We start from the raw sequence: 12,228 nt of genomic DNA, 5'->3' as shown, positions 1-12,228 counted from the left end.
TACCCCAGTGGAGAAGACCCCCAGTCTGAAGAGGCTGGCTGCTGACAAGCAGGGTTTCAAAAAGGGCAGGGTAAAGTCCAGGCACATTTGGCAGCCAACGCTGCAGGGCGATCCAGGGGCCACCCCATTGGCATCTTCTGCTTAGTCCCCACACCTCCTCTGACACCCCACCCCCAATCACTCAGTCCCTGGGACACAGGCAGACTAATCTCTGAAGCGTTTATTTTCTCCTAGTGGGGAGGGGACGCGGGCCCAGCAGTCTCTGGGGCGCGGGCCCCTACGTGTACCATATGAACCCATAAGTGGAGTTGAGAATCTCCTCGGTTGTGCGCAGTCCGTAGAGCTCGCCCATCATGGGAGTCACCCAGCGCGTGGTGTGGAACACGGACTCACCCACCTGTGGGCATGGAGGGGTATGGGTGGGTCTCAAGAGCCTGCTGGGACCCCACCAGGCCTGGCAGCCCCTGTGCCTCTACCCGGAACAGCCTCCCCCTTCTGGCACCTGGCACCCACTCCCCCAAAGCCCCAGGTTTTCTGTGGGAGGCTGTGTTTCTGCAGCAGCCTGGACCCTGTAGGGCTGAGGACCCACCTTCCAGCCCGGCACGTCCTTCATGATAATTGCCTCCTCCTCCAAGTTCTCCCGAAGCATCTGGAGAACCCTGCACGGAGACAAGGTGGGAGGTGGGGGACAGGGCTGATCCCTCCCAGGGCCCCTGCCTAACCAACCTGCCAGACCTGCCCCTCCTCCAGCTCCCTGTCACCTCCCACGGCTCTCAGCCCCGCACACACGCTGATCTCTCCGCTTTACTTCCTTCCCCTGGCAAACTCTTGCAGCCCTCCAATGCCAAATCCCCCTCCTCCAGAAACATTCACTCCCCCTCTGGGGGTCTCTCCTGCAAGTCAAGAATGGGGTCCTCTCCAAGGACGACGGCAGCCCCTGGAGTACAAGGTCATGGCTGTTGAACCCCACGTGCATTCTGGCCTTGTCCCACGGTACAGGCTGGGGCACTCTGACCTGTGACCTCCTGACCCCAGCGGCCTACCTCCGGTCCTTCTCTGCCTGCAACAGAGGCATCAGCGCGATGCGGGCCTCGAAGTCCTCAATCTGTAGACGCCTGTGAAACCCCGAAACCGACACTCAGATCAGTCCACGCTGGGATGGGGGCAGACGATGCGGCCCTTGGACAGGCATTGCCCTGGTGCGCGGCTTGGGGGAGAGGCAGAGGCAAGCAAGGGGGGAAGTGGGCTGAGCCCACCAGCAGCCTGCGATGGGCGTGGGGGATGTGGGGAAACGCAGCTGGCAGAGGCAGCATCAGTCCCCGAGACTGCTGGCTTCACACTTTCTTTTCAGTTCAAAACTTTTTTTTTTAAACCTAAAAATAGCCCGGGCCTGATGATTGCAGTGAACTGGGGGGAACATTCATCATGAGGTTCTGGGCCTTACAAAACCACATCCTTTTCATCTCAAAATAACTGTGTGGGGTGGGGGGGCGAGTATCATGAGCAGCTTCTCTCTTCTCCCTGCTTTTCGGCGTCTCTAACTCGGTAGCCCTGTCTGCTGGGGGAGTGGGGAGAGCAGTCCCAGTGACACAGCCCAGGGGGTGGCCCCTGACCCTGTCTCCCGATCACCACGAGTCTCACAGCAGCACAGGGAAGGGTCCCAGGGAACTTCCGCCTCCACTACAGCCCCCCGGGGCCCAGGGACCAGGGCTGCCATCCTCACCAGTCACATACCATGGCTACCACGGTGCCACCTGGGGGACTGGGCCTGGTCTTGCCTGTCCAGGGTGGGGGCCTCGTGTCCAGCACCCACCAGGTGCCCCGAATTCACTGAACAAAGCCGAGTGCCCTCCACATGCTGGACCTTCTCCAGCACTGCCCTCGTAGCAGGGTGAGCAGGGTCAAGGTGGATGCTGAGGACACGGTGGGGGAGGGCAGGGGCACTGCTGGTTGGGAGCCAGTGAGGAGGAGCCATCTGACAGAGTGCTGGGCAAACTCGGAGGTGGCCAGGGTCCAAACCAAGGCCACGGCAGACTGGGACCCTCAGGCCGGTGTGTCTGGCCCGGCCATTGTCTTACATGATCTGCCTTTGAAGCCCTGGTATCATCACTGCCTGGGCACCACTGACAAACACCCCCGAGGGAATAGGGCCTGTCCCCCTGCCTCCGCCTCTGATGGGCTATGCAAACCGGACCTTGGGGTACCTGGGGGTGGAGCTCAAGAGTACCTAGTGAACACCCAGAGGCAAGCTTCTTACTAACCAGTCAGTCATTCCTTGACAGTAAAGCCCAGAAATGGACTCGCTGGCTCAGGCCCTGAGCTCCCTGAGGTGCTGATGGGGGCCTGGAGGAGCCCCGAGTCCACGGCGCAGGTCCCCACCCACCTCTCCAGCGCGGGGCCTACCTGCGCTCGCGGTTCCACCTCATCATGCTCCAGTATCCGAAGAGCAAGGCCCCAATGCCCACGGCGAACATGCTGTAGCCTGCAGGGAAGAGGCGCGCTCAGCACCTGCCCGAGGGACAGGCCACCTGGACCCCTCCTCCCGACCCAAATCCCACCCACGGCAGGCGCTCCAGAAACAGGAAAGAGGGCGAAGGTGGAAGCCCTCACGGAGCCCCGACCAGCCAGCCAGGGCTGTTTCTAGCGCCTGTTCTTTGACTACTTGTCTTGTCTCTGTGGAGAGTCTGCCCTCCCCTCCCGTTGACAACCCCTCCCCTGCAACTGTAGACCACGTTTCGTCCCAATCACCCACTCTGCGGGCAGGGCACACCAGCTGCAAGGCTGCTGCGGCTGGCACACCTCAGCCCCATGCCAGGGTTCCTGGAAGGCGCAGGCTGGGCAGAGACTATGGGAGAGCCTGGCAGTCTAAATGGTTATGGCTGGGTGGCCTCAGCCCGCCATCCTGGAAGGTTGTTTGAGTTCCTTCAGCCAGCTGGTCCCCGTGGCAAAGGGCTGTGTCCACGCTGGGTCCTGGCCCCACAGAGGGCCCAGCGGCCGGGGCCACCTCCCCAGGGGCTCCCACAAGAGGCTGGATGGGGCTGCCGGAGGCAGGCAGTGCCCTGCAGGGGCCACCCGGTCACCCCCTGGGCTCCCAGGGTGCTGCTGCCTTCCAGCCACATGGGACTGAGCCCCCTTCCTGGGACCCCAGGAGACAGCGGCTGAAATGAATATTTACTGAGCCCCCAGGGTACCTGCACTGTAATTCTGATTGACAGGTTGTGGGCCTGCTGGGCTCTTCAGGGAGGTCTGGATGCCTGGGGCCTGGTTGGGGCTGGCTCGTCCCACAACCCCTTCTCTTCCCAGCCTTGGTCTCTCCTCTGGATGGAACTTGTGGTTGTTAGGATGAGCTCACAAGCTCAGCCAGACTGAGCCCCATGTAACACCCAGTAAAGGGCCAGTAAATGGTGGGTAAAGCCACTCCCTGGGCCTTGCGGGGGACAAAGTGTGGGCTCTTTCTCCTTTAGCTTGGCTTAGCACAAGACTCATCTGGCGCCTCTGTTGGACCCGGAGATAAACGAGAAACTGGCTCAATTTTTCACTCCTTTTAGTTCAACCTGTTAAAACACAAGCTCACGGCGAGACATTCCCAAGTTATGTGGGACGAGGTAGTGGGGTACCTGGTCCCTGCACTGAGAGGCCCGAGTGCCCAGGACCAGCTCTGAGTGCGCCGGTGGCTCGCACACAGTGGCCGACCACCCACGCTGGGCATGCAGCATTTCCTCTGCTGGGTGACGCGTGTTTCACCAAAGCTGCCCCTTCTCTGCAGACAGGCTCAGGGGTCTCTCCTTCTAACCCAGCCCCAGAGAACAGACCTGGACTGTCCTTGTGAGGGCCTCTTACCCCACCATTGGGGGCCCATGTGTGGGTCCATCTGGAAGATAAATTCCAAGAGGAAGGTAGGGTGCTGGAGGAGGATAGAGGAGGAGGTGGTGCTAGAGGAGGCTAGAGCCCACTCCAGTATCCTTGCCTCGAGAATCCCATGGACAGAGGAGCCTGGAGGGCCACAATCTGTGGCGTCACAAAGAGTCAGACACAAGGGAAGGACTAAACAACAAGGCGACCTTCCCTCCAACTCATCTAGTCCTCACTGACAGCGTGAGGCTGAGGCCCCCAGCCGTCAGGCGGGTGTCCGCGCCTCCTCTGGAGGGAGACGACCACGGGGCGGGGTTGGGGGGCGCATATCCAGAAAAGGGTGCAGGCCACGAGTAAAGACGGCCTGAATAAAAAGAAATGCATCCTGTGCTCACGGATCAGAACTCAACATTGTTCAGATGGCAGCAGTCTCCAAACTGAGGTACAGATCCAACCCAGTTCCCATCAGGATCCCTTCTTCCCCCGACAGTCCCACGGAAATTGACAAGTAGCTCGGAAAATTCATGTGGAAATGCAAGGGCCCAGAACAGCTGAGATGGTTCTGGAAAAGAACAAAGTCGGAGGACTTGTCAAACTTACCACACAGCTGTGTGTACAAGACAGTGTGCACTGGCGTAAGGACAGACGTGTACATCGGTGGAACAGAGCTGACAGTCCAGAAATAAACCCTCACATTTATGGTCAATTGATTTTGGACAAGGGTGCCAAGATAATTCAATGGGGAAAGAACAGTCTTTTCAGCAAATTGGACAACAGGGTAGCCACATGCAGAAGAATAAAGTGTGCATCCCCCGCCCTCCATACACAAAAATTAACTCAAAATGGATCAAAGACCTCAATGGAAGAGCTAAAACTGCAAAACTCTTAGAAAACAGCGAAGTCATTCTGTGACCTAGGATAAGGCAACGATTTCTTAGATTAGACACTGGCCACACAAGTGATAAGAGAAAGAAATAGATGAACTGCACACTGCTGAAAAGTAAAACTTTTGTGCTGCAGGTGTCACCATCAACAAGCTGACAAGACAACCCACAGAATGGAAGTATTTGCAAATCATGCATCTGATAAGGGAATGGTATCCAAAACATATAAAGAACTCTTAAAATTCAATAATAAAGACTAACCACCTAATTTAAAAATGTGCCAAGGGTCTGAATAGATATTTCTTCAAGGAAGCTACACAAATAGCCAGAAAACACATGAAAAGGTGCTCAACATCATCAGCCCCCAGGGAAATGCAAATCAAAACCACAGCAGATACCACCTCACACCCACCAGGATGGCTAAAATTTCTTTTTTTTTTTTTTTTTTTAAGAGTGAATGTCATTTTATTTTGATGTTGGAAAAAGGCAATCTATATTCTATGAGTTTTCCCCTAGAATTACCTTACTATAAACTCATAACAATGACTCTTACATTCCAATATCATAACAAGATAACAAGACAACTGCCCTTCACAGGCTGTCTTCTATCTACCTCATAATGAAGTCACAGGCTTTTTCAGGTTTAGTGAACGCTCTCCATCTTGCTGTTGAGATTCCATGTCGGTCCATAAACTCTTTGGCAAATCTCTTGCTGGACTCTAACTGAGCTGCTTCTGCTGTGGGGCCAAAGCACCGAACTCCCTCAGAGCTCAGGTTCCCAACAATTCCAGCAGCTAGAGGTGCCTCTGGTCCAACAACTACAAATTCAATTTTCTCATCTTTGCAGAACTGCACAAGGGCAGTATGATCACTGATTGAGATGTCAGTATTTGAAATCTTCTCAGAGCAGGCAGTGCCTGCATTTCCTGGGGTAACCAACACTTGTTTGACATGAGTAGACTGTGCAAGTTTCCAGGCCAGCGTGTGTTCCCGTCCTCCACTGCCAATGACAAGTACTCGGGCTGCCATTGCACTATCTGCAAAGCAGGAATTCAGCAGGAAGGTGAAAGCCGGCTATACTGGGTGACCTGGGGGTCCGCGCGTAGACCTTCGCCGAGCGCTCTGGATCTTAATGTACTCCACGCACGCCGGAAGTTGGGCGCGCGGAATCCCTAAAATTTCTTTTTAATGGAAGACAATTCGTGTGGTCCAGACACAGAGGAATGGGAACGCCTATAGACTGTAGGTGAGAACATAATTTGGTACAGCCAATTTGGAAAACAGTTTGACAGTTCCTCAAAATGTTAAATGTGGAGTTGCCATGTGACCCAGCAACCCCACTTCACCTAAGAGAAAGGAAACATGTTCACACAGAAACCCATATAAGAATGTTCACAGCAGCCCAAAGATGGAAACAATTCAAATGTCCGTCGAATAGTAAATGGACACACAAAACGTCCAGCCATACAAGGTTATTCAGCCGTAATAAAGAAGGAAGCACTGATACTACAACATACACATTAAAAATGTGCTGCGAGCACTTCCCTGGTTGGCCAGTGGTTAAGAGTCTGCCTGCCAAAGCAGGAGACACTGATTCCATCCCTGATCCAGGAAGAAGCCCCTGCACGACTACTGAGCGTGCGCTCTAGAGCCCAGCAGCCACAACTACCCAGCACGTGTGCTGCAACCACTAAGCCCACGCACCCTAGAGCCCACGCTCCGCAACAAGAGACAACATCGCCACGAGAAGCCTGTGCAAAACCAGAGGGGCCCCCCACTCGCCGCAGAGAAAAGCCCACACCGTAGTGGAATCCCAGCACAGCCGAAAATAAACAAACAAAATATATTAACAAAAAAAATGCTGAGAAAAGTTAGACACAGACACATCGTTAACTATGCCATTTATATGAGAGGCAAGTCCCTAGAGACAGGAAGCAGACCCGTGATTGTCAGGGGCTGGGGGAGGATGTGGAGCGACGGGTAATCAGCACAGCATTTCTTCTGGGGTGATGGAAACGTAGACTTAGATCATCCCAATGGCTGCACAACGGGGAACAGACTAAACATCGGTCTGTACACGTGAAATGGGTGATTATACGGTATGGCATGTGAATCTCAATTAAAATGTTAAAGATACCAGAAAAAAAGGGCCACTCACTGGTGCCGGAGGGTGTGGAGAGGAGAGCGGGGTGTGAGAGGCCAGGGGAAAGCGGGGGTAACAGTCACTTCAGTAGCTGTGTGGATCAGGGGTGGCCTGAGCCAACCTGGCACACTGTAGCATGCTGGCGGTGAGTGGTCCAGGCAGAGAAAAGGGGAGTGGGTGCCGAGCTTGGGGTCACGATGCCTGGACAAGAGCAAGACCGATGGGGAGAAAGCAGCTGTGGATAAGGGTGGAGAACAGAAAGGAGGGCAGGGTGCAGGGTAAGAGTGAAGCCTCTACATCTGCTGTTCCCTCTGCCTGGGCAACTCCTTTCAGAGAGGGCCTCTCGCCCATTCTGGCTCGGTAAGGCCCCACTTATCCTGGGCCTCAGCACTGGCCACAATGGGCAATTACCAGCAATGTGTCTGTCTCCTCCGCTGGGTGAGCTCCTCAGGATAGAGCCCAGCACTAAGGACGCATTCAACAGTTACTAAATGGAGGCACACTAGATGCGGGTACATAAACAGAGACCACACCTCAGAAAGGGTTATATTCCTCCTCCCTCTGCAGCCAGGAAAGACTGAGGTGGTCTGGACGTGCACCAAGGGGAGCAGGTGTGAAGGGCTGACAGTAGAGGACGCAAGCTCAGGCGGGGCATGTAAGGCCCACAGCAGGCACTGCTGAGAGGAACAGGATACAGGCCACGTGTGCCACTGCAAAATGAGAGAGATGCTGGCTATGGGAGCCCAGGGAGACTCAAGGGATGGGGTTCTTGTGCGGCCTGGACTGGACACAGGTCACAGAAGGACACATGTATAAACAGAACTCATGCCACACACCCGAGGAGTGCTCTAGGCTGGGTGCTAAGTTAAGACTGTGAGAAAAGACGACACAGATCGCATTATATTTGTTGACTCTAGGAGTGAGTCTAGAGTCCAGTACCCAGTGCTCCAAATCTAACCTGTAACTGTTTTTGTATGGTCCTCAGGCTAAGCATACTTTTAGGTTGGTAAAGTTGTAAAATAAGCAACAGGGGAGAAAGACTATCTGGCCAAGAAAGCAGAAAATACTTACCTGGCTCTTCACGGAAAAGTTTGCCAACCTTTGTTCCAAATTACAAAAAAGCCAGTATGGAGCAAGGTAAGACTTGAGTTTTTAACCTAACGTTAATTTTTCTCTTCTTAATTATAACATTAAAAAAAATCATGCCCATGAATTTTTTTCTGCTTTTTAATTAAGGCATAATTTGCAAAGCATGCACATGTTTTAAATGTAAAGCTCAATGAGTTACAGCAAAATGTTCATTCTTAACTTGGTTGACATTCTTTGTATTTCTGTTAATCTTGGGTGCAGTGTATGGGGCGTTTTTTACTTTCTTACATATTTTTGTGTTGACTCCAATAAAACAATTTTAAAACGTTATTTAGAGCCCTTGAAAATTAGAAGAATCCATATTTCTGGGATATCCTGCAGGTGGGGGCCACCAGCGAGGAACCACTGCGCAGAACTTTTTTTCCGCCTCCCCCCACCCCCCGCAAAAAAAAAATCTCTCAAATTCCCTGGGTATTCCAGGTTCGGCCCCAGCTTTGCTCTGGGTGGCCCTGTGGGGAGTCGCATCCTCTCTCGTGTCTCCGACTCCCTACTTGTGAAACGGGAAGGTGCCGGAAGGCTCCCGGCGGGAGCTAAACTCATTTCAGTTTGTGCTTAGTCGCTCAGCCATGTCCAACTCTTTGCGACCGTATGGACTGTAGCCCGCCAGGCTCCTCCGTCCATGGGATTTTTCAGGCAAGAATACTGGAGTGGGTTGTCATTTCCTCCTCCAGGGAATCTTCCTGACCCAGGGATCGAACCTGCGCCTCCTGTGTCTCCTGAATTTCAGGCGAATTCTTTACCCGCTTAACCACCGGGAAAGCCCTCTCTCGGTTTAATCAATGAATTGTAAAATGGAAATAATTAACGGGACCGACCTCAGGGCTGTTACGAGAAGGAAGCAAAGAGCTTAGTAAACGGTCGACAAATTGCAGCAGTTTTCATTGTTAGTACTGAAGCTTTGGGGGATCCCAGGGCGCCGCCTCCTGTCATACGGCGGGGGAAGCCTCGGCCCGCTGGACTCCCTGGCGTCCCGACCCCGCCGCGGCGCCCAGAACGCCCGGACCCCGACACCCCGGGGCAGCGCAACACTGACCCGACAGTCCCCGACGCGGAAGGTTCCGCTTGTAGTCGATAGGGCCGTAGCCCCCCACCGGGGGCATGTCCTGCTTCACCTTCGACGCCGCCATGCTTGCAAGACCTTGCACGTCCGGTCGCAGGAGGAAGTTACGCAACGGCGAGCGACACCATGCGGAGTGTGGCGGAAGCTGCAGCGCAGGTCTCGGGCCCGACTGGGAAACTTAGGGCGCCGCTGCACCTGCCCCAGTTCGTGCGAGAGCTCCGTAGCGGGGCCTGGGATCGACTAAGCGCCCCAGCTGCGACCAAAAAGTCCTTATTTTCTCTTCTCCAAGATGGAGGCATGGCTCGGTCTGTGTTAAAGCCTGCAGCCCGTCTGGTCGCCAGAGTTCTTGCACCAAAGGACCTTCCCACTCACCTTCCCTCTGGGGCAATGTGAGGCCAGTTAGAAACCCCAGGCTCCCGAGGGAGCCAGGTATCGTCCCATTTTTCCCCCTTGGGGCCCTCTGCGGGCAGCCCAGGGCTCTGCAGGGTTAGCTCTGGATTACGCGAAGTTCGGGGACGGCTGCTGCTCAGATGCGGACTCCTGAGGAGCCGCCCCAATCCCAGGCTCTGATTCCACTCCCGTGACGGTCGAGACGCCTTGCTAGTGTCCTCTCATCGGGAACTGGATCATTCAGAGCGATTATGAGTCACAAAGCCGTAGGGCCTTGGGGAGAGTACCACGGGGCGGGGTCAGGGCCCCCACCCCCCACCCCGAGGCAGGGTGACGCCCGCGGTCACTTCACAAGGCAGAAATTGTTACCTGGGCAATAAAAGGCCCCGCGGAGGCGGGGGCCGGGGAGTGGGCACATGGGGGTGCGGGTGTGTAGGTGCCAAGCGCCATGGGTTAGGCCCGAGATCGGGGTCCGGCCGCCCCCCGACAGCAGCCGCCTCCTGCTCCCCACGCGCCCCAGGCGCCACCATGTCGGGCGACAAGCTTCTGAGCGAACTCGGCTATAAGCTGGGCCGCACGATAGGAGAGGGCAGTTACTCCAAGGTAAAGGTGGCTACGTCCAAGAAATACAAGGGCACAGTGGCCATCAAGGTGGTAGACCGGCGGCGCGCGCCGCCCGACTTTGTCAACAAGTTCCTGCCACGCGAGCTGTCCATCCTTCGGGGAGTGCGGCACCCACACATCGTGCACGTCTTCGAATTCATCGAGGTGTGCAACGGGAAGTTGTACATCGTGATGGAGGCGGCCGCCACCGACCTACTGCAGGCGGTGCAGCGAAACGGGCGCATCCCCGGGGGGCAGGCTCGCGACCTCTTCGCGCAGATCGCCGGTGCCGTGCGCTACCTACACGACCACCACCTGGTGCACCGCGACCTCAAGTGCGAAAACGTGCTGCTGAGCCCTGATGAGCGCCGCGTCAAGCTCACCGACTTCGGCTTCGGCCGTCAGGCTCACGGATACCCCGATCTGAGCACCACCTACTGTGGTTCTGCCGCCTACGCGTCGCCCGAGGTACTGCTGGGCATCCCCTACGACCCCAAGAAGTACGACGTATGGAGCCTGGGCGTCGTGCTCTACGTCATGGTCACCGGGTGTATGCCCTTCGACGACTCGGACATCGCCGGCCTGCCCCGACGCCAGAAGCGCGGCGTTCTCTACCCCGATGGCCTCGAGCTGTCCGAGCGCTGCAAAGCACTAATAGCCGAGTTGCTGCAGTTCAGTCCGTCGGCCAGGCCCTCCGCGGGCCAAGTAGCGCGCAATGGCTGGCTGCGTGCGGGGGACTCCGGCTAGAAGCCGGGGTTCCCACCGCTCCTGCCGCCCCGAGCATTGCGCAAGCGCAGGGCACGCGCAAGAAGCGCGCTTCGGTAGTTCCGCGAAGCCGTCGCGCGCCGCTGTGCACGCGCCCTTCCCCCTTCCCTACTTCGACGCCGGGGGCCGCAGTCGCCCCTATTTGGAATTCAACTACTCCGACACGATTCCCAAGAGCAGGAGGGCGCATGCGCCCCCTCGGTTACCTGCGAGAAGGCCCCAGGAGGGAGCCAGATGAGAGGAGACAGAAACGTTGCGCCGGTGCAGGGTGAGCGACCGCTACGCGGTGGGCGGTGGAGGCTTGTAGAAGCTGCTGGCGAGCGGACGCGCGCGGAGGGCGTCCATCCACAGCCAGCCCCGTATACCGGTGAGGGAAGGCGCGCTCCAGGCGCTGCCCTTCCTGGAACTTGCAATAAACTCGCTCTTTCTCGCACCTAGCTCTAGCAACGGCCCCCTTTTATGGAGCAGTGGGGAGGGGATCACTCCTCGCGGAAAGGCAGGCACGGGCACCCCATTTTAGAGAGACTTGTGGAGGTTCTTGCTCCAGGTCTGCAAAGGGAGTTAGAAAGATTCAAACAGAGACCTTTCGGGCTCCCCATCCTGGGCAGACTCGAAAGGGCCTTGGCGTCATCCTCAGCAATGTGATGGCCCTGGGAATGGAGGTGTTGGATTGGGGAACAAGGACCCCAGCACCTTTCTGGTGTTTAAGGATGGGACAGCAAGGGGCGGGGGGCGCCTGTCCAGGCAGAAACAGTGTTTACAAAAGAGGAAATTGAGGCCCACACAGGTATCACTTGCCCAAGAACAGCCAGCATTGGCACCCAGATATGTCTGAAGTGAGGTGGGGAGGCGGTGGAAGCTCTCCTTAGTGTTTGGCCCCTTCCTTGGTGGGGCAAAGGAGTCTGGCAGTCATTCTTTTTTAATTGTAGAACAGTTACTTTACAATACACTTTACAATATTGTGATGGTTTTCATACCATGAATCAGCAAAGGAGTCTGGCAGTCATTCTTAATCGAACAGTTACTTTACAATACACAATATTGTGATGGTTTTCATACCATGAATCAGCTATAGGTACACACACAGCCCCTCCCTCCTTCATGCTCTGTTCATTCAGGCATTTTTTGAGCAACTGCTGTGTGCAAGGCACTGGGACACAGCCAAGTGGCTTGGATCCATCCATGTTCCCAGCGAGGGAACAAGTGGAAAGTGTAAAAATGGCGTGAAGATAAAATAATTGTAAGTTGTGCTAAATGCCAGGTGGGGGTGAGCAAGGGGGGGCTGAAGGGAAGGAATCAAACACTGGAAACAACAGGAGTGCCTCCAGGAGAGGATGGAGCTGGTGTGTCTGAGTAATGCTAGAACTCCCGTTGCTGGAATG

At 55.6% G+C, this 12,228-nt stretch overlaps 2 protein-coding genes across 2 annotated transcripts; one reads left to right on the top strand and one right to left on the bottom strand.

The window, feature by feature from the left end:
- Positions 1–202: 202 nt before the first annotated feature.
- On the bottom strand, positions 203–9,191 carry NDUFA13 (NADH:ubiquinone oxidoreductase subunit A13). Its single transcript, XM_040241273.1, has 5 exons — positions 9,062–9,191; positions 2,404–2,482; positions 1,044–1,115; positions 590–659; positions 203–397 (listed from the first exon to the last, which is right to left on the bottom strand). The coding sequence occupies exons 1-5, from the start codon at positions 9,153–9,155 to the stop codon at positions 278–280; spliced, it is 435 nt and encodes a 144-aa protein (XP_040097207.1). The 5' UTR covers positions 9,156–9,191; the 3' UTR covers positions 203–277.
- A 17-nt stretch (positions 9,192–9,208) lies between these two features.
- On the top strand, positions 9,209–11,131 carry TSSK6 (testis specific serine kinase 6). Its single transcript, XM_040241272.1, has one exon. It carries the CDS (start codon positions 10,007–10,009, stop codon positions 10,826–10,828), a length of 822 nt encoding a protein of 273 aa, XP_040097206.1. The 5' UTR covers positions 9,209–10,006; the 3' UTR covers positions 10,829–11,131.
- Positions 11,132–12,228: the final 1,097 nt, after the last annotated feature.

This window comes from Oryx dammah, unplaced genomic scaffold (genome assembly GCF_014754425.2).
Source record: "Oryx dammah isolate SB20612 unplaced genomic scaffold, SCBI_Odam_1.1 HiC_scaffold_5, whole genome shotgun sequence".
NCBI classification, from domain to species: domain Eukaryota; kingdom Metazoa; phylum Chordata; class Mammalia; order Artiodactyla; family Bovidae; genus Oryx; species Oryx dammah.
The sequence above is the reverse complement of the archived record's forward strand: the minus strand, read 5'-3'. Positions and strand labels throughout refer to the sequence as shown.

What these genes read in the sequence shown, in the direction of transcription:
- NDUFA13 (XM_040241273.1), bottom strand. Translation starts at nt 9,155, where the DNA reads ATGGCGGCGTCGAAGGTGAAGCAGGACATGCCCCCGGTGGGGGGCTAC. An exon ending in AGGTGGAACCGCGAGCGCAG is followed by an intron (nt 1,116 to 2,403) that starts GTAGGCCCCGCG and finishes GGGGTTTCACAG; the next exon opens with GCGTCTACAGATTGAGGACT. An exon ending in AGGACGTGCCGGGCTGGAAG is followed by an intron (nt 398 to 589) that starts GTGGGTCCTCAG and finishes CCATGCCCACAG; the next exon opens with GTGGGTGAGTCCGTGTTCCA.
- TSSK6 (XM_040241272.1), top strand. Translation starts at nt 10,007, where the DNA reads ATGTCGGGCGACAAGCTTCTGAGCGAACTCGGCTATAAGCTGGGCCGC.